Source organism: Cynocephalus volans, chromosome 7 (assembly GCF_027409185.1).
Source record: "Cynocephalus volans isolate mCynVol1 chromosome 7, mCynVol1.pri, whole genome shotgun sequence".
NCBI lineage: Eukaryota > Metazoa > Chordata > Mammalia > Dermoptera > Cynocephalidae > Cynocephalus > Cynocephalus volans.
In genome coordinates, this window is record NC_084466.1 from 113671613 (window position 1) to 113693181 (window position 21569).

At 33.7% G+C, this 21569-nt stretch overlaps 1 protein-coding gene across 10 annotated transcripts in view; it reads left to right on the forward strand.

Moving 5' to 3' along the window:
• Positions 1 to 21569, forward strand: part of PCDH15 (protocadherin related 15) — an 801855-nt gene that overhangs the window by 484215 nt on the left and 296071 nt on the right. For all 10 annotated transcript variants that reach the window (XM_063103018.1, XM_063103019.1, XM_063103017.1 and 7 more), the window contains one exon: positions 12190 to 12322. In XM_063103018.1, coding sequence (XP_062959088.1) covers positions 12190 to 12322 — 133 coding nt within the window. The remainder of the gene's footprint in view (positions 1 to 12189; positions 12323 to 21569) is intronic.

The following is a 21569-nucleotide window of genomic DNA, read 5'->3' on the forward strand; positions in this document are numbered from 1 at the left end:
GACAAAGGATTAATATCCAGAATATATAAGGAACTCAAACAACTTTACAAGAAGAAAACAAGCAACCCAATTAAAAAATGGGCAAAAGAGCTAAGTAGGCATTTCTCTAAGGAAGATATCCAAATGGCCAACAGACATATGAAAAAATGCTCAACATCACTCAGCATCTGGGAAATGCAAATCAAAACCACATTGAGATACCATCTAACCCCAGTTAGGATGGCTAAAATCCAAAAGACTATGAACGATAAATGCTGGCGAGGCTGCGGAGAAAAAGGAACTCTCATACATTGTTGGTGGGACTGCAAAATGGTGCAGCCTCTATGGAAAATGGTATGGAGGTTCCTTAAACAATTGCAAATAGATCTACCATACGACCCAGCCATCCCACTGTTGGGAATATACCCAGAGGAATGGAAATCATCAAGTCGAAGGTATACCTGTTCCCCAATGTTCATCGCAGCACTCTTTACAATAGCCAAGAGTTGGAACCAGCCCAAATGCCCATCATCAGATGAGTGGATACGGAAAATGTGGTACATCTACACAATGGAATACTACTCAGCTATAAAAACGAATGAAATACTGCCATTTGCAACAACATGGATGGACCTTGAGAGAATTATATTAAGTGAAACAAGTCAGGCACAGAAAGAGAAATACCACATGTTCTCACTTATTGGTGGGAGCTAAAAATTAATATATAAATTCACACACACACATACACACATACACACACAAATCGGGGGGGGGGAAGAAGATATAACAACCACAATTATTTGAAGTTGATACAACAAACAAACAGAAAGGACATGGTTGGGGGGGAGGGGGGGAGGGAGAAGGGAGGGAGGTTTTGGTGATGGGGAGCATTAATCAGCTACAATGTATATCGACAAAATAAAATTTAAAAAAAAAAAAAAAAAAAAAAGGAAATGCTTTATTTTGAATGTGTGCAAGTACATCAGTACATTCCCTGATGTGAGATAAAAGAGCGTATACAATTGTAAGCTTTATAGTAATTGCTCAATTGCCTTCTGCAGGGCTTATAACAACTATAATTTGCAATTCCAACTACACAGTCTGAGAATGGCTAATTCTATACAATCTTCCATTCATGTGTAATATCAAATATTTAGATTTTTGCCAATCTGATAAGAAATGGTATCTATTTTTTATCCCTTTGGATATTAGTGAGTTTGAGTATATTTCTTACATTTAAGAGCCAATTCTATGATTTTTTCTGTGAATTCTGTATTCATAACATTTACTCATTTTTCTATTAGTATATTAAGCTCATATTATAATTATTCTACATTTTCTAATAGTATGTTTGTGGGTTCATATTGTATATTTAATTCTTTTTTACATATGGAATTTATGCTAGTGTGTAGTAGGAGATATTAATCCAGCCACATTTTTTAAATCAACTACCCTCTTGTCCCCACATAACATACTGGATAGCTCATCTTTTCTTCACTAATTGGACATGTTACATTTGTTATTATAATTGCTGTTTCTATACTATGCTTTATCATCTGGTGGTACTAACTTACCTAAATGCTGTTTTTCCCTCCAAAATTTTCCTGTATAATCTTTCTGTTAATTTTTCCCTTTGACTTTAAATAAGCTAGTTCAGTGGGTTTGTTGTTGCTGTTTTTGTTTTTAACTATTTTTTTTTAGGAACACATTCAATCTATAAATTAACTACTTAGGAAATATTATGTACTTTTGACATTGAATCATTTGATCCAAGACTTTTTTGTCTCTTCATTTGTTCATCATTTCTTTTGTGTCTTCTGTAGTTTTTTTTGTTTGTTTGTTTTCTTTATGCAAGTCCTGTACATTTCCTTTTTGATCTATTTCTATATCTTTTGTTTTTATTGTAAATTGACTCATTTCTTGTAAGTTCTAACAGGTTGATGTTTGTATACAGGAAAGCTATTAATCTTTTTACATTAAATTTTAATCTACTTCCTTATTTAATTCTCATGTTTTTGTAGCTTGCCATTGATTGTTTCACATTATTCAATAATATATTTTATAAATAGTGATAATTTTATATCCTTCTTTTTGTTTTCTTTCCTTTAATTCCATTTGCTAGTGCTTACTTCCAATAAAAATGCTTGTCTTGCTTTTGACACGAGTGAGAACACCTCCATGTTTCCCTATTTGAAGGGTTATGGTTTTAAAAATGGTATATTATTCCCTTAAGAAAGTATTGATTTTTTTCCCTTTTTATTGAATTTTAAAAATAAGAATGGTGGTTTAATCAAGTCAAATAAGTATCCATCATATATGAGAATGGAAAAGACTTTTCTTCTTGAGCCGACTGCACGATTAGTCTTTATATAGAAACTAAAATAAATGCATTTTACATTCCTGGTATGAATCATACTGGGTCATGATGTTTTACTCTGGAAATAAACTGTGTAATATATTTGTTGATTTTTTATTTTGTAAAATTATTCTGTACTTTCTGAGAAATTTTAACAAGATTTTGTACAGTTGTTATAATAACTCATAAAAAGAACAAATAAAAAACACAGGAAGACACAAAAAAGAATCAATAGGTGTAATAGCAGACATGAATGAGTTAGAAGCATCTCTACAATTAATAAATACATCCAAATTTGGTACTCTGAAAAAAAACCAACAAAAATAAAAACGTAATTAAATAGATAAACCACTACTAAAATAATCAAAAAAGGAAGAAAATTCAACTTAACATAATGAATTCTTGTGGGAAAATAACACATAAATAGAAGAAATCGAAAGATTCATGAGACTTTGTTTTAACATAGATAAAATTTTTAAAAAACCATGAATCGATAATTGTTAAGGAAGACACAATTTACCAAAATTGAGCCCCCCAAAACTAGAAAATCTTGAGACCAATCCTATGGAGGAAATACAGGAAATTCTTAAAGTAGTACTACCCAGAACTACACCGGATCCAGGTAGCTTGACAGGAGGACTGGAACAGAATTTTAAAGAGTGGATCGTTCCCATGCGTGTAAGCAGTTCCCAAAAGAGAGAAAAGGCCACTGTTGACCTACAACGCATGGCATGGGGAATTTTTCTCTCTCCACACCCCTTCTACCATTAATCATGGAGATTTGGTAGTTTCTCACTGATATTTATAGAATATTGTTCCTCCTTCTTAGTATTCTCTCTTTAAATCTCATGTCATAAAAACACAATAAATGTTACTCCTCCATACCACTGTCAATAACAGATGCAAGGTCCTTCCCATTATCTCTTCTTCTCTCTAACCTCATATACTGTTGTCATCTACAGACATGCAGGTCACTCTGGAACAGTTTAGATTCTGCCTCTGTGACATTCACTTCAACAGCACTCCTGTCATAATTCTTGGTGACTCCTGTATCCAATATGTGGTTTAAAGCATCTCCAATCTTGCATTCACTCTGATCAAACACTCTTGGAGTCATCCTCAGTGCCTCTTTTTCTTTCAAACTCAAAACATAACCTTCAACAAATCTTCTAAGCTCTACCCTCAAAATATATTCAGAAATATATATACCAACAAGTCCTGCCACTTTGATTATTAACATACCAGTCTAAGCCACTGAACTCTCTAGAGTGTTGAAATCCTCTTCTAACTAGATTTTTGCCTGTGCCTCTTTCATTCTCTTCTCAGCACAGTAGCCTGAGTTATCCTGGTAACATGGAAAAGTTTTCATTTATTTACTCAAGCTCTCCAGGTCTTTCACATCTCACTTCTGAGTAAAATGCAAAATCATTTAAAAAGCCAGTGGGTCCTAGTACAGTTTTCCAGCTACCAGCAGTTGTAGGACACCCCTTTCTGTCACCAACTCATACCAACCTTATCTTCTGCTTGAATTTCTTGTCAATCCACTCCAGTCATTGCACTGGTCTTCTCTCTGCCCCTGAGGATCGCAGTTACCTTTCAAACTTTTGAACGTGGGTTTCATCTCCTTTCAGCCTATATGGCTCTTTTCTCAGATTTCCCCAGGACCTCATTTCCTTCAGGTGTCTGTGACAGTTGGATTTTTTTTTTTTCAGTCTAACAAACCATTTATTATGTAACTACCATTTACCACATTCTAGAATTCACTGATAAACATAGTACTGTCATTTGTAGGCAAAAGAAAAATACAGTGAAAAATGGAAAGAAGAATATAAATAGAGTCATGTGTCATGTAATGACATTTTGGTCAACAACAGACCCCATATATAATGGTGGCCCCATAAGATTATAATGGATCTGGAGTAGGCTATACCATCCAGGCTTGTGTAAGTACACCCTATGATACTCACGTGACAAAATCACTTAATGATGCATTTCTCAGAATGAATCCCCATCATTAAATGAAGCATGATTGTACTTAAATTCAGTTTAGCGTGGTAATTTTGAGTTTAAGGCAGTTTTGGACTCTCAGGGACATTGATGAGGGGCACTTATCATAATGTAGGAATTATGAGAAGTCCCCCTAAGATGAGTTTAGGAGAAAAAGTAGAGGTTTGCCAGGTGAAAAAAGTATGAAACATTATTTACAGAGCCTCAGAGGTCTAAAGAAGCTGTGTGTTGATGTATAATTGCCATTAGCCAGTTAGTGGTACTAGTACATAAATCGATTCAAGGAGGGACTGGAAAGTTAAAAGCCATGTCACAGAATGGAGAGATAAAATAGTTTTAAAAAATTAGGTTTTTGTCTAAGGTAACCGGTGCTGATGATGTCAAGTTGGTGCACCTGGTTTGGATGAGGGCATGAATTTAATTTTAGAGACATTTATTTAGATGTGGCTATGGTTAATATGAGGGTGCTTCAAAAAGTTCACGGAAAAATAGAATAAAAAGATTATACAAATCTTTCCATGAACTTTTTGAAGTACCCTCATACATCTGAAAAGCAAATACATATGTATGCCTGAACCTGAGAAAATGGTTAAGGGCTGTTTCGTGGAAGAAATGTATACAATACTTTTAAATACTTAGTAGTTACAGAATCTAAAATAAGATTCAAATAAAGTTCGAACCAATTTCAAGTAATAGCTTTATTTATGCTGGGTTATTCTGAAGAGGAGTTAAAGATGATTGATTCTATTTAATTCTATGGATATTTTCTTCTTTTCTTTCTTTCTTTCTTTTTTTTTTTTTTTTTGCAGCTGGCTGGTACATGGATCTGAACCCTTGGTTCTGGTGTTACAACACCACACTTGAACCAGTTGAGTTAACAAGCCAGCCAGATGCCATTTATTGAGTGCTCACTAGGGCTGGACACCATGCTAGCAACTTTACATACATAATTTCTAATACTAACAACATTGTGACTTTTTCATAATTATACTTATTTTTGCAGACCAGAGATCTGAGGCTGAAATAGAATAATTGACTTGGCTAAGCTACCTTCTTTCTCATCCCCAGCCCTCCAGTAAACAAGCGGTAGGATCATAGTTTGAACTCAAGGCTGTGAGATTCTAAAATTTTTTTCCTCCCCTCTGTTCCATATCCATTATCTTTGTAGTTACCCTTCTGGAGAAAAATTACAATTATTTAATAGCAGTATTAATAATGCTAGTTATAAAAACAAAGTAACCTTTTTTGTTATTTAAACTTTCATTAAAATCCATCAGTATTCATCAATATCAATTTATTTTATTATATACATTTTTCATTGAAGATAGTGCTATGATAAATAGATCTGTTCTTATCTATATGTAGTGATATATTATGATTATTGTGATTGAAGTGCTTTGAATCATTTCATTGATTGAGATTTTATAACCTTCTTTATTCAGTTACTATTTGCAAGTCATATCACTGATTTGCCCAGAAAAGCTGTTGTCTATATTAGCAATACAATAATAGTTTTTTACTAGAGTAGAATTGTATCTCACACCAGGAAACAAAGTGCCATCTTCAGAATCTGAGTATACAGATCTTTTCAGTGACACCAGACTTTTATTTGGCCTAGCCTCATTGTTTTGTTTTTTATAGGCTATGGCTTGGGTACTAAAAGATCACCTTATAATGTTTGGTCAAACATTGAATAGGACCTGCCGAGATTAAAATCAGTATAGTTCCTTTCTGCCAGCTGTAATAATGTCATGTTCACCTTAGGATAAAGGCATTTGCTATATTCTGGAGGGAATTAATCCTTCAAACTGAGTTAATGTATGGACTGAAGAGTTGTGAGGTTTTGCTTTCAGTATTTCCTTTGGAAGGAAGATGCCATTTAAAAGTTATAAATGTAAAAATATAAATTTTGATATGCTTTACAAATTTACCAAGCCAGAAACAGTGGCATATACACCTGATTAAATAATAACATCAAAATCAATGGCAGTGACATTCAGAACTTGGGCAAGTTTTCATATTATTCTTTTGAGATTGGCAACTTAAATTCATAAAATTAAATAGCATTGACTCAAAATAAGTCAGATATGAATTAACTCTTTATGTATTTGTTATTCTAATTTAGTAAACTTGCTAAAGATTCAGTGAGAGGAGAATAGTTCATAGTTTTTTGGGTTTTTTTTTTTTTTTTGACTTTAATAAGCATTAGAGGAGAGCTAAAAACCAAAAGATAAAAAATGTCATAAGATATTTGGGGATATTATTTACTCTAGTGGTGTATGTAGGTCATCTTGTACTTATTTAATTCAATTAAATTATAAATAATTATTTAATTATAATATAAATAAAGCAAGTTCTAAGGTATTTAGAAGACAGAGAGAATAAAAGACAATCTCTGTCCCCAAATAGCTGACAATAAAATTATGATGAAATGATTGATGCATGACATAGCATACTTTTTTCCACATTTTTTCTTTTATCAAATCTAAATCTGTATTTAATTAACACAAGATTAAGTAATTCATTCTCAGATAAAATTATTTTTCTATTTTAAATATACCTTCTTTTAAATAAGTTTACATGCTGTATTTAATGTTAATAAATAAATAATGATGTTATTTATTTATTCTAACAAAAGTTTACTTAGTTCCCACAAATCTTAGTCTCTTGGGGAGACAGTGGAAAGGTAAGACAAGTAAGATGAGATCTCTGCCCTCATGACATTCAGATGGAGGCACAGGTAAATCTGGACATTGGTAGTGGATAAATACAAGTGCAGATTCACTTGGACAGGAATGGGATCGCCAAGTAGAGGAAACGAGCAAAGACGAGGGAACACAAGAAAGCAGTGTGTTGTTATGGGACTATAAATGACTTGGCATGTTTAGTTACTAACCTGCTTAAAATCTATCAACCCATTCCCATTGTCACGATGAACTTTTTATTAACAGGTGTAGCACATGTGTCCTACTTCTCTAATCTTACCTACTGTGGCTGCCCCATCCAGACCCTTCTCTTTAGTGGTACAAAACATAATTATCTTGTTTATTGCTTTGTGATTTTGCACATGTTTTTCTCTGTCTGTAATGCCCTGTGGTTTTTACATGTGAATACATCTTGCATCTTAAAACCCTGCCCCTGTAAATTCCCCTGAGAAGTTTTCTCTGACCTCTTACATAGGTTATAAATCTGAAGTTTTTGCTGATATAGATTGCAACATGCACTTCCAAAATAGTAGAATAGAATTTGTGGTCATTAAACTGTAAATATTGCTTTTCTAGCACAATAGTGGTGAAAGATAAAGAAAAAATACAATTTTGTCTGTCTTAAGTCTACTAGGAAAAGCAATATAAACACCTGTAACCTTTATCTTAGAAACAAAATAGAAATGTAGAATTATAAATGGACAGCTTGTAGCATATATAGACATATTTAATAACAAATTGCAATACAGATTGTACAATCTTCTAAATGCCAGCAACATCAGTGTCATATCAGAAAAAACATATTTTTATCCTTTTTAATTATACCGTTTCCAAAGTTAAAGCATCTTAAATCTACCTTACCAGACTCTTCTTAATTCATGTTTTATTTTGTTCTGATAGTAAGTGCTAGAGATGAAGTTTCATTCATGGTATAAATAATTAAAAATTGAAATAACATTGTCTGAGCCCGGGAGTTGAAATCATTTATGGTTTCATGTAAGGTAACATCCTTTGTTATAAACCAAGGATGTTTTATATTTACACACATCAGATAAAAAAAAAATCCTATTTATTTTCCATATTTGTTCTTGTGAGGTGTGGGGAGAAAGGGCAGGCAGATTTTGAATTCAGAAGCCTTGTCTTTTGGAGTTCATCTGCTGCTGCTAATTGACTTAGTAACCTTGATTCAGTCACTTAATCTTTCTGAGTTTTATACCCTCTTTCGTAAAAAAAAAAAAAAAAAAAAAAAAAAAAGAGATAATTAATTTAGATGGTTTCAAGGGTCTTTTAAAATCAAAAGATTATTTAAAAAATAATTACCTTTTTTGTTCTATTCTGACCATCATTACCAAATGAGAAAGAACAAAGCTTTATGAATTTCAGTTTTAGAAATGGAGGTTTATCTGCATTATATTGGTTATATTACAAAAATAAAATTTGGGTTATGCACATGCTTAGTTTTATGCATTTAAAACTAACTATAAAATGTAAATACAAAATTCTTGTATAAAATGTTATTTCTCTAGTGACTGCCTGTTTTATTACGTGCTTAAATGATGCTGTTAAATTACTACTATTTATTACAGCATTAACATTATAATTTTACTGTTAATACTATTGGTATTCAATTTCAGGAAAGCTAGCCCTGACAGTATGCTGACATTAGGGATAAAAAAAGAGATAATATTTTAAAGGCAATAACCCTCAAAAAGGCTGGTGCTTATTTAAACACATTGGAGGAAAGTGCCAGAAAGTTGAGGATGAAAAATTGCAAGACCTTGAAATATAATCTTCCCCAAATAACTCTAAGATCCAAGTTCAAAAGGGGAAACAAAAACAAAAAAAAAAAAACAATGAGCAATTCTAGCAGTTGAATTACTGGGGCAGGGAGCAGAGGAAGCATAGGTGTAAGGGCAAATGAGGAAGATCACGTTGGACCACAGTTGCTCTCAGTCTTCTGCCTTGGTGTCTCGTACTCTTTTCTTCTGAGCACTTTGAAGTTTTCTTCTCCATGGCAAATACAAAGAGCCTCATATGAGTTAGAGTTTCTTATTGTAGTATTTTGGGTGTAAACAGTTTAGCCCTCTAATTCTGGAAAATAGAGAAATGGAAAAAGAACAAGGATATATCTATATATATATGAACTGGAATAAGTTTAGAGTAAACTGTACTTTGACAAGCCTCAAAAGACTAATATTCTTGTAAAGTCTTTACTTTATTCTTGTATTCCAGACCAGTAAGCTGAAGCTCTAAAGAATATCAAAAGCAGGAAATGCCTAGCTCTTTTAAAGGAAGCTTTGAATTTGGAGTACAGGTTGTTTCAGGTCAAAAAATGTTAATCGAGGAGGAATCTCTTGAATCTATTGAGGACAACTTTAGGTCAGTGTGTGGAGGATCAGGTTATACCCTCCACTAGGTTCTGGGGCAGTGGTTGTCAAAATCTAGCATATGTAAGTAAAACCTTGGAAATCTGTGGAAAATGTAGATTCTTGTATCTCACCCCAAAGATACTGACCCAATATGTTCAAACCCCAACACCATCAAACTCCATACTGTAGAGGGGAGCCGGGTTACCTTCCCTGTAGGTATTTAGCCTAGAAAAGTGAAATGATGCAATTAAAATATCTAAAATATTGCAAAGATATAAATAAGTTTGCCACATCCATAGAATAGAATAAGAAGCCTTAATCTGAGTAATTTATCAGTGATAAATGATAAATGTGTTTTACATATGTGTACATATACATATGCACATACATTTGCATGCACACGCATATATATGCAATCTTATTCAATTTTCATGCTAACCTTAGATGTTGTTATTATTCTTATTTATCAGATGAAAATAATGAAGCTGAAATAAGTAATTTGCCCAAGATCACAAAATGGCAACATCAAAATTCTAACTCAGGGGCTGAACCTGTGGCTCACTCAGGAGAGAGCGGCGCTGGGAGCGCCGAGGCCGTGGGTTCGGATCTTATATAGGGATGGCCAGTGCGCTCAGTGGCTGAGCGTGGTGCGGACGACACCAAGCCAAGGGTTACAATCCCCTTACCGGTCACACACACACACAAAAAATTCTAACCCAGGAATGTCTGGTTACAAATCCTGTGCCGAACATTACTCACTGACAGTTATTATCAATAATGTTACAGGACTTATCATGCATAGAGAATGTGCTGTCAGAAAAAAAAGAAACAGATTTATGAAATGTTTGAATGAGTTGATGAATAACAGACCCTAAAATTAGCCAGGATCTTTGAGGGTAATGTAAGGGAGAATGTACATCCCAGCACTGCTGTTGGGGCCAGATCACTCCCTGTGAGGATAGTAGGTCTACCTCAAAATAACAATTCCTGTGTGTTCACAACATAGGAAGTGGGCTCTTTGAAATGTACATTAAATTTTGTAACTTCCTTTTTGTAAAAAATAACTTTTGTTTTTTTGATTTCAGATTGATACCTATATACCTATAAATTTATAAGCAAAACCTCATTATTCATTTTAACCTATTTTAAACTCTCTACCCTTAAAGGATCAGTTTTATATATATATATAAAGAGAAGATAAATAATTATAATTTGATTAATTTTACTGGCAAAATTTAATAATAAAGTGATAAAATCAGAAGCAAGAATGAATACAGATATTTTAACTGATTTTTAAAAGTCTGAAATATTTTAATTTAAAATGAGATTACCTTGGAACAATAATGAAATAAATATAAATATGAAATTCTTTAAAGTCATTGCAGCTATTTAGAGATGCTTAATTTTCTATAGGTATATAACTGTCTACTGAGGACATGCTCAGAAACAACTTGAATTCAGGCATTTAATAATGTGAAAAGCTGTACAAACAAATTTCAGTGCCCATGATCTGAATTTCTCTTAAAATAAGCTTTTCAAAAATCCAATTGGTTTAGTTAATAATCTCCAAAGAATGTGTTTGTTGACCACATCTTTTAATTGAAGCACTTATTAAAAAGAGTTTTGGGCTACTTTAAGAAAATTCTAGCCTACAAATAGAAATTATAACAAACGTGTTAGTGTGTTTAGAACAAAAATAACATGATTTAAAAAAGTTTAAAGCATACATATCAAGCAGTGGTGGTATGTTTGTATAAAATTATATATACATGTATACATATATACATATATGTATTATATATATATTATTATTTTATCATTTATTTTATTTTTATTATTTATATATAAATAATATTTTTTAATTTTTATTATTTATTTTATTATTTATATTATTTTATTACATATATATTATATACAATATATATATATATCAAGACAGTGAACTAATTTTGTAAATTCCCAGTTCTCATTAATATATTTTAGCCAATGTTTCTTCTTTACAAACCTTGAACATCTTGCTTCTTCAGCTTTAGTTTTGTAAAGAAATTTCAAAGTTCAGAGGTATCAGAGGAGCTGATTATGCCAGTGGTATTCTTCTCCTTATAATAATAAAGTATCTTCTTATTCTTCAAGAAAATTCCCTGTAAATGTAAGGTTTTAATTAAATCTAATTTTTCATTGTTCATATTATGTTTTTTAAAGACGATTTTAAAATGTATTTACTTTTGTTTGCAACTATTTTGCACAAGGATTACTTTATGATCCTGACTCTTAACATACACTTACAATAGCTATTGATGTCAGCTACAGAACTAATAAAATTCAGTTCATAATTTGTTTGTTGTACTATTTTAATCAATACTCCCTCTGCTGGTTTAATAGGAAGAAAGCCCCAAGGACAGCTCCTATTACCAGATTTTTATAGAATGCTTTTGCTATTAGAGGAGCATTAAAAAATATATTCAGAAGTCAAGGCAAGTTAATTAATTAGCTTTATTTGTACAGCTACTCCTTTTTAATTTCCACTGTTAATCTAAGGAGGAAAAATAGATACTGAAAGCAATTTCCTTTCTTTTAATAAGATAATTTCATAAGAGCATTATATTTTGGTGGTAGCTTTTATTTTTTCCATCCTTTCATTCTGATTTTATTATTTTCTATAAAATTTGGAAATTTTCTCTCCTGTGAACCCAACAACTGAATCAAGAATGTAGTCTAACAATAAATGTGATGTAGATTTTTAAGCATCTTGTTCACTTCTCTTTCCCTGCAGGCACTCCATCTGCACTGTGTACATTGAAGTGCTTCCTCCAAATAATCAAAGCCCTCCCCGCTTCCCACAGCTGATGTATAGCCTTGAAATCAGTGAAGCCATGAGGATTGGTGCTGTTTTATTAAATCTGCAGGTATGCTCTTGCTATATACATAAAGTTCTAAAGTGACAAGTTTGAAGAGCAATGAGTCTATATTTGTGTATGAGGGAAAAAATCCTCACATTCCTGCTTACACTCTAGTGAATGAAAATCCCATCTGGAAAGGAAAGCAAGGGTAATATGAATGGAGGGTTTCTGAGGCTATTCTATTCTATTGATTGCCATGATTGAAGAACTAACGTTTGGCTGGCAGGGATTAGCTGCAATCATTACAGGAGAAAATGAAGGGATTGAAAACATTCACTTGAATATTTTGTTTTTTGCATCCAAAGAGTCTGCAGCTGACTATTATTTTCTGTCTTGGATCCCTTTGCCCCAGCTGCATGTATTTTTTTGCCACAGTGTTGTACAGAGGAAATAGCCTTAGACTCAAAGGCTGATGGTAGGCATTCTGATTCTGAGGCAGAACTGACTTCATTCTATGGCCATAGGAAAAATCTTGTAATTTCTGTGCCTTGGTTTATTCATTTAGATAAAGTGTGTAGGTTTAGCCAATATTTCCATTTGCAGTTCAAGATTCATGGGCATATGAGTTACTTGCAGGAGGACAGCTTGATTCTCACTATTTATATATTCCTGACGAGAGCACATTTGGCCAGAGAAGGCTATATCTTTGGCTGAATATGCAGCTTCCAGTTGTGCTAAATATGGTGCTGATAACTGTCACTTGCTGTAACAATCATAAGAACCATAACATGACATATTATTTTACCTGTGAATGTTCAGAGCAGAGAGTTTATCTTCTCCTGATGCTACATGGGAATGACAGGAGCTGCTGATATAAGAATTCAGAAAGCCGGCCTTGAAAGTTAGGAGAGATTTCAATGTGACTGACCCAGGAAAATCCCGGCATCAATGTTTACCATCTAATGAGATGACAAAAGGCACAGCTACATCTTGCTCAAATCCCGTTTGAATCCTGATACCCTCACTCAAATCCTGATGATGTAAAAGTGAAGATTCTATAGAATATTTGTATTGAAAATGGTGTAAAAATAATGAAACATATTAACCTTATTTTGCAAATGTGGAAAGTGAACCCCATAGAAACTAACTGATGCTTAAGTTCAGTTGATTGAATTTTCTTCTAAAGTGAGGCTATCTCTATTAGCTCTTTCTGATTATTTAAGGATGCCAAAATTTGGTTGGCATGACTGAGTACTTCTTTGGGCTTATGCTCTGATACTTGTTTTATTTTTCCTTTTGTCAAGGTAACTAGAGAAAGTTTGCTTTTATTGTTCATTTAGTATTAAAATGTATAGAAAACAAATTTACATAAAGGGAAGCATATTAGTAATAAGGAAATTTGGAGGATTTTTGTGGATAATTAAAAGGGAAAAATACTACAGTTTCTTCAGGAAGAAGAAAAGAACTAGTCAAATTATTATGATGATAAATAATGGAAAAACCAAATATTAAAACACATGCATTTAATGAAATAATGGAATTTTTTTCTTTACATTTATGGGAATTCACTTATTAGAGGAAAAGGAATTAAAATATTAAAACACATGCATTTAATAAAATAATGGAAATTCTTTTCCTTACATTTATGGGAATTCATTTGTTAGAAGAAACAGAAAAAAATAAATCTTAGATTTATAAGATTCAGGTTAAGAAATTATATATATTCTACATTTACATATTTTTAAAGAATGTGCCTTTATATAATTTAACTTTCTATGTAAAAGTACATGATACTTGTAAGGTGGCTCCGTTTTCATTTCAATAAATCCCTAAGAGATGTAGGAACCATATTATAGCTAATCATTTTACCTGTGAGTTAAGGATGAAAGGAGTTGGTCTTTTTCATATCTCAAGTTTCTCTGGTACAAAGGCCGAAAAAAATACGTGAAGTAATGACATTTCTATCACCCTTTGTGCTTCTGGTCGAGGCAGAAGCAAGAACGGCAGTTGCAGTGACATCTCTTGTAAGAAAGAACTAGGGTCAAACCATCAAGGAATTTTTCCTGTTTTTTCTATGCTACCAACCACCCACTTTTGTTCATGATCAATGGAGACAGAATTTAAACTAGCGACCTAAAAGTTGAAAAACTTTCATCAAATTACTCTTGCAAAGACTTCTAACACAAGGAAGTATTGGAGGTGCCCTGGCTGCCTGCATGTCCTCCGTCCTTGTCCTTTTTTGCACACACAGCACTACCTACTGCTGACTCATAGCTCAATTTAAAAAGACAGAAGATTTGTGGGGAAATGTATGTTCAAAGATAGCAGCAGACTGGTGTCAGAATAATCTGTTTTGACTGAGATCAAAGTGGTTTTGTTTTAGACAACCATCATTGTTTCTCTCCCTCCCCTTTCCCCTTTTAAGTATGTTCCTTTCATTCTATCTAAAAGTTGTTTGGGGAATTGTGATTTTCTGTTTGTCTGGCTCCTCTATCAATGGCGTTCAGTGGAGGAAAATGTCACCCAGAATTCTGCTTTCTCAAACCTCCTATGCTCATCAGGATTAGTTGTTTTTGTTTTGTTTTGTTTTGTTTTGTTTTTTTCTAATTATTAGGAATATTTTTTATTGAAATGTAATAGGTTATACATAATTGTGGGATACAGAATTGAATATCAATATCTACATATAATACACAATGATGAAATCATGATAATTAGTATATTCTTCATTACAAAATGTGATTACTCTTTGTGATCCTTTACCAATTTCTTGCTAACTCCCCCATTTCCCTTTCCCACCTCTAGTAACCACAGTTTTGTTCTCTCCTTTTGAAAGTTCAATGTAGTATTATAACTGGTGATGTATTTATTTATTTATATTTTTTAGCTCCCATTTATGAGTGAGAACATGCAGTATTTCTCTTTCTATGCCAAGCTTCTTTCACTTAACATAATTTTCTTCAGGCTCATTCATGTTGCTGCAAATGACAGAACTTCATTCTTTTTTATGGCTGACCAGTATTCCATTGTCTATGTATGCTACACTGTTCTTATCCAGTCATCTGTCAAATGGACATTTACATTGGTTCCATCTGTTGGCTATTGTTTAAAAAAAAATAAAATCCAGAGTAGCTTTAGGTTGGATATTTTCCTTCAGAGTCCATCAGATCTTGCTCAAAAGCATGCTTATATATAATTCTGACCTATCAATGAAAATTGTTACAGTGGTGTATGGAGCCAGATCATGAGAGCTGCTTGTGTCCACCTCCTCCCAACTCTGTGTTCAGTCAAGTCATGTCACGTTATTAGCTTGACATTGGACATTGGCCCTGGTGGGCATCTTTATGCCATGGAAATTGGCAAAAGCAACCAATCAGTGCCCTCTACTCCGTAGGTGGGCTGTAAGGCATTCGCCAGCACACCACTGGATATGGAGCTCATTTCCTCGAGTATTTAAATCAATAAAATCTGTTGACTTCAACAGCTTTCTCCTTTTTTTTTCTCTCTGATTTTTTAAATCTATTTTTGTCACACTAATGATGAGGCAACACTACCAAATAGTATGATGTATTATACTCAAATACGCAAGTCTTTTTCTTTTCCTCACAGGAACATTATTTCCTTCCAAATTACACTTACATATAAGCTCACATTTCCGTCAACCTACCCACCTCCGGTAGCAAAATCCTCCTTTCTTAGACTTGGAATTCCCATATCATCATTGTCATATGAACATGTGTTGACTCAAGCAATTCATTCACCTATTGCTGGTGAGGTCATCTAAAGGAAAGTTCAAATACAATTTGCAAAACGTGTAACAAATGCACATATATAGTGAATCGAGTAAAAGTATGACCCTCTTTTCACATAATATGTTCCTTTAGGGGAAAAAGGTAGATTTGGGGGAAAATAAGTGCTACTAAACTGACATATGGACTTATTTCTGAAAATAAGTAGTAGTGGAAACAATAATTTACTTGAAATAGGTCAATACTGATTTTTTTTTTTTGAAGTACAGAGTAATACAGGTGAACAAACTGTATTCCATGATGAAAGTGGCTTATTTTTGTGTGTCTGATAAGCAAAGAATGTGTTTTTTTTACAGCTTTGAAGGTTTGTTAAAAACATATAAACAACAAAAACAAAGAATAATATGCAGCGTCCCATACAAAGCCCACACAGCATAAAATTTTGACACCTGCCCCTTTACAAAGCTGGCTGACCGCTTCAGTATAACATTACGTAACATTCCAAATCAAACAAAAAGTGTCCATTATGTTTGCATAAAGTATAAAGCCACCTCTAAAAGAGAAAGAATATAAAAAATAGTGTTGCAACTCTAAAACTTAGCATTGGTTTATTATATTAAATTGAATTAGGGGATCATTCATTTAACTGTGTCAAAGATGGATCTCACATTAGCTAGCCAAAAACAGAAGCAGCATTAGTAATCAAGGTTATATATTCAATTAATATTTGTTAAGATAAAATAATGGTGCAGAAGTACTCCTTCGGTATGAAGAGAAGTCAGAATTTTGAGCTTCGGAAATAGGAGGGAGGAAAGAGGAGACTAAATGAGACAGCATGTATATTGCATAGTGCTTCAAATGAAAAAAAAAGGGTTAATGTTAGTTATTTTTGTTCTTATTCTCATTCAAGAAAGTTAGTCGTTTCTCAACAAGAAAATTATCTTTCTTGTTTTTCTCTTATCTCATTTAAAATTTGGGATTTTAAAATAAGCAAGAAGATACTGGGCACCTTGAATAATGAATAGGAAATTGAAATGTGAAAGAATATGGGGGAATGAATATGTTACAAAGAATATCTTCAGTCAGTTTATTTTCTTATTAGCTCTTTCATTAGGAAGGAATGATCATTTGCAATTTAGAGAACAAAGTGACACTTAGGAAGCCCAAGACACAGATGGCTGAGAGATCAATATTTATAATAACAGGGTCAACATTTAATTTTAATTGACTGTTACTACAAGCCAGGAGCTACACCAAGCACTTGGAAGCTTCCACATTTTTAACACTCCCAACAAAGCAGTGAAGTGACTTTTTATATGTCAAATAGAAGCTGCTGCTGAAGCAGGGTTCCAACGCAAGCTGCCTAACCCTAGAGACTATGCGCTAACCTCTATTCTATACTGCAGATCCTAAGGACTGAGATTTGCTTAGTCCCTTCAGCTTTGCTCACACTTACCAGCAATCTCTTCAGTGGCATAGATCTACCCATAAGGAAAATCACTATTTTTCTTACAAAGGTCTGTTTGATCAGACTTTATTTTATTTTCTTATGGTCAGTTCATGATTCTTTAAAAGAATGAAGAAATATATTATACAGATAATGTCCATTGACACTGGGAAAACTTAATTAAGCCACTGCCATAAACCTCTGGTTCCACCTATCAGTGAGTTGACAGGCTCTGACAATTTGATCCTCTTTCCTTTTTCTGGCTTCTTTTTGCTGGAAACTGCAATAGCAGGTGAAACAGCTCAGAGACAAGTAGCAGGAGAAAACAGAAAATGGTGAGAAGCAGACCAAGAACATGGATGTTGCCACCTCTGATTACCTGAGAAAAAAAAAAATCTATGCATTTCACTAATGAACTACTTGGGTATAACTGTAAGAAGGTATTTTGCCAGCATGCAAAATGTGTTTTCTTTTCATCTTTATCCATTCTTCTCATTTTTTATAGTTTCAAATGCTGTGGAATTTAACCTGTATGCCTCAAGGAATTATTATTTTTAGCCCTGAAGAAAAATTCCTGCTGCCTTGATCTCACTACAGAATTGAACATTTTCCAGAACAGCTTGAATTAAATGCAAGCTGTCTTATAGCATGCTCCTCTGCATTAACAGGACCTGTCAGAGGTGCTTATTTGTTTTTCTGACATCTTTGAAATATTCTAGAAGTTTCTGGGGGGGGTTCCTTCTCTTTCTTTCTTTCTTTTCTTTTCTTTTTTTTCTTTTTTCTTTTTTTTTTTTTTGTTCCAATGAATATTTCTTGTAAAATAGGATGTTTTTTTACCCTGAAGATGATACAGGAGTTTGTGATTCATGGATGTTTCACAGCTGGTTCAGGTACAGCATACATGAATCAGAAGCTCTGTACCTTAGAATTTACAATGTCATTTATATTATGGGAATTATTGTGTATACTTCACTTAGAGATTTGCTCTTCTGTAAGCAAAGAAGATTTTTTTGCAACATTTTGATTTTTTTAAGGATTATTGCACAAATTAACACTAACAGTGTGAATTGTACTAAAAGATGGATATTTCCCCTTAAATTACCTAATACACGTTTTGTCCTACTTAGTAGGTTATTTTGATTTTGAGATATGTGAGGAATGGAAGTCTCATTAATTTTCCTCTTCGTTTTCAGTTCATGTGGTGGAAAATATGTTTTCTTATCTTTGCACTCGATTTCAGATGGCTCTTTTATCATTAATATTATTTCAAAAGAATAATGTCATCATGAATGTATCTAAGAAGTTGAAATACATTGAACAATGATATTAGTTGCCATATTCCAAAGCATAATCTATATTTGGTATGAAGAATGAATAGATAGATAGATAGGTAGTTCATGAGAAAGAGAGAGAGGCCTCACAGTGCCAGTCACCTGCTCCTTTCAAAAATAAATCTGATTCATAGTGTGATTTTTTTTTTCCTTTAAAGCAGATGTTCTTATATGACCAAGTTTAAAAACAAAACACAAAAAACAGAAAAACAAAGTTTGATCCCTTTGACACTATGGGATATACATTATCTAGGTATAATTTTTCACCTCTAGGCATATAAATCTGTCAAAAGTGGAAAAACATATTTTTAATGTATCTTCTATTCATATATATGTATGTTGATTTCCCCAAAGAATAACTTAGCCCTGTGTAAATCTTCTATAGACAAAAAATGTGCTCATAGGCATAAAACCAGAGAAGTGTCAAGGAGGTTAGAGAAAGAAGAACCCTATGGCTGGTACATTTAAAACTGCTGTTTCCTAAATTGTTTTTTCCTTGACCCTTCCTTTCTTAAGGAGGAAATAATCATGATGAAAATATGTGAGATTTTGCCCCATAGGAGATGCAGGCTATGATTTCAATGCCTGCTTTAATGAATTTAGGCTTTACTTCTGTTTCTGACTTACACTTTAACACTAAGTAGGGCTCAGAGGAAATGGGCAAAAATGATCTTATTTTCCACTCCAAGAGAACTGGTAGGTTAGAAAACTTGATATGGTGCAAGATATAGTCATATTCTCTAGTTTCTTTTGAAAACAATTAAGGGTCAAAAATATAAAGATAAAGTAGTCTTTTTTTGATAGCACTGAACATAGAGTAGGAGTTCTGTGCCTGGCTGGACAGGTGGACGTAGATGATAATTTATGGTTTGTATTCAGTTCAGGCAGAGATCACTGTAGAAGAATAGCTTCATTTTAGCAGATCTCCTGCTTCATATTTTCATCAAACACTTGAGTGAAGACTTTTACAACCTCAAACCACTATACCCGCCAGTCTCTTTGCTCCCGTCCTCCTCTGTTTTGCTTCTACTTCTGCAATTAAAATTAGCAGTCGTCTTTCCTGTCTGAACCATTCCCTTCACTTGCAGACTAGATCGATGCTTCTCAAAGCCTCTGATACAAATCTGAGATGACATCTTGCAATTAAAGGTAAAGCAACAACAGCAAATCTTCCTTGATCCCAAACCCTTCTGACTCCTTACCCATTTCTGTGCTTTCCTTCATTGCAGAAATTTTTCAAATATGTTGTGCCTACTGGCCTGGAGAAAGTCTTGGTCATTCTCCCTCCTACTACTCTCTCTTGACTCCATTGTGACCAGGATTTCAGTCACATTAATCGATTGAAATGGCTCCTTTGGTGGCCTCAATGCCCCTTCCACTGGCAAATCAATTCCTTTTCTTACTCTACCCAAAATCGATATTTTTTCCTTATTTGAAAAAGTATTTAGGGCTGGCCAGTTAGCTTAGTTCGTTAGAGTGCCACCTTGTAACACCGAGGTCAAGGGTTTTGGTCCCCTTACGGGCCAGCTGCCAAAGACCAAACAAAAAAAGTAAAAACAAAAAAAATTAGTTGACTTCAGGTACATTCCAATCTCCTGGGATTTTTTTCCCATTGTCCCTAGCTTCTCTGTCTTGGTCTTCTTTGATAGTTTATCCTCGTTTCTTTGACTTTTAAAAATTGAAATGCTCCTGGCTCAAGTTTCTAACTTCTTTTCCTAGTTACATTCACTCCTAAAATTATTTCATCTAATCTAATGGATTTAAATTGTTTTATGTTTATGTCTTCTAATACATATCTCAGTTTAGCTGTCTTTCCTAAAACTCTAAACCCATGTCCAACTGTAAGATCAGTATTTTTCTTTGGGTATTAAATAAGCATCTGTCTTAGGTTGGGTTTCCAGGGAAATAGACTTTGAGATATTCAGTTGCAAGATCTTTATTAGGGAGTGTTTTTGGAATCAACTTCTGTGGAAGGGAGAGGAAGGAAGCAGGATTAGATTTAGGGAGAAGTCGAACTTGAACAAAGTCCCAATAAAGCCTTCATCTGACCCCACTGAAAACTCTAGAGCTGAGATGACCCTTCAGAGTTGTAAGGTTGGAACAAGGATATAGGCCCTTAATATATCTGCATAGATGATTTATTAGATGCAGGTAGCCTTAGAAAGCAGCTTGACCTTGGGCATGGTGGCTTTCTTCAGATGAGGCATTTTCTGAAAAAGACTAATAGCTGAAGCCTTTCAGCAGGCAGCATTTCCAAAGTCTCATCTCAAATTTAATATGTGCCATATGCAACACTTGAAACTTACTTCACTCTTTCCCAAGGAAAACAACTAGTCTTCCCGTATTTTCCCCTGCCCAGTGAATGGCAATCTTGTCTTTCCAAATTTTCAGGCCCCAACCATTAAAGTAATCTCTGATCTTTCTATTTTCCCATTGTCTCCTCTCATTTCCAGTTAATCAGCAAATCTGGTTGGTCCCAAGATATTTCCACAATATCCCCATTTTGCACCACTTCCACTGCTTTCACCCTGATTCTAGCCACCATAGCCTTTTGCCTAGATTATTGCAATAGCTTCCCTTCTGGACTTACGCCCACTCCTCTATGGTCATCTACTCACACAGCAGACAGAGTAATTTTTTTAAAAATTATCTAAGATAACTTCATTTCTTTGTGAAAATCCTCTAGTGGCTTTCTGAATCACCTAAGATAAAAACAAATGCCGCTCTGATACTACCTGATCTCCTCTCTTACTTCTCATCCTTAAATTGATTCTACTCCATTTGGC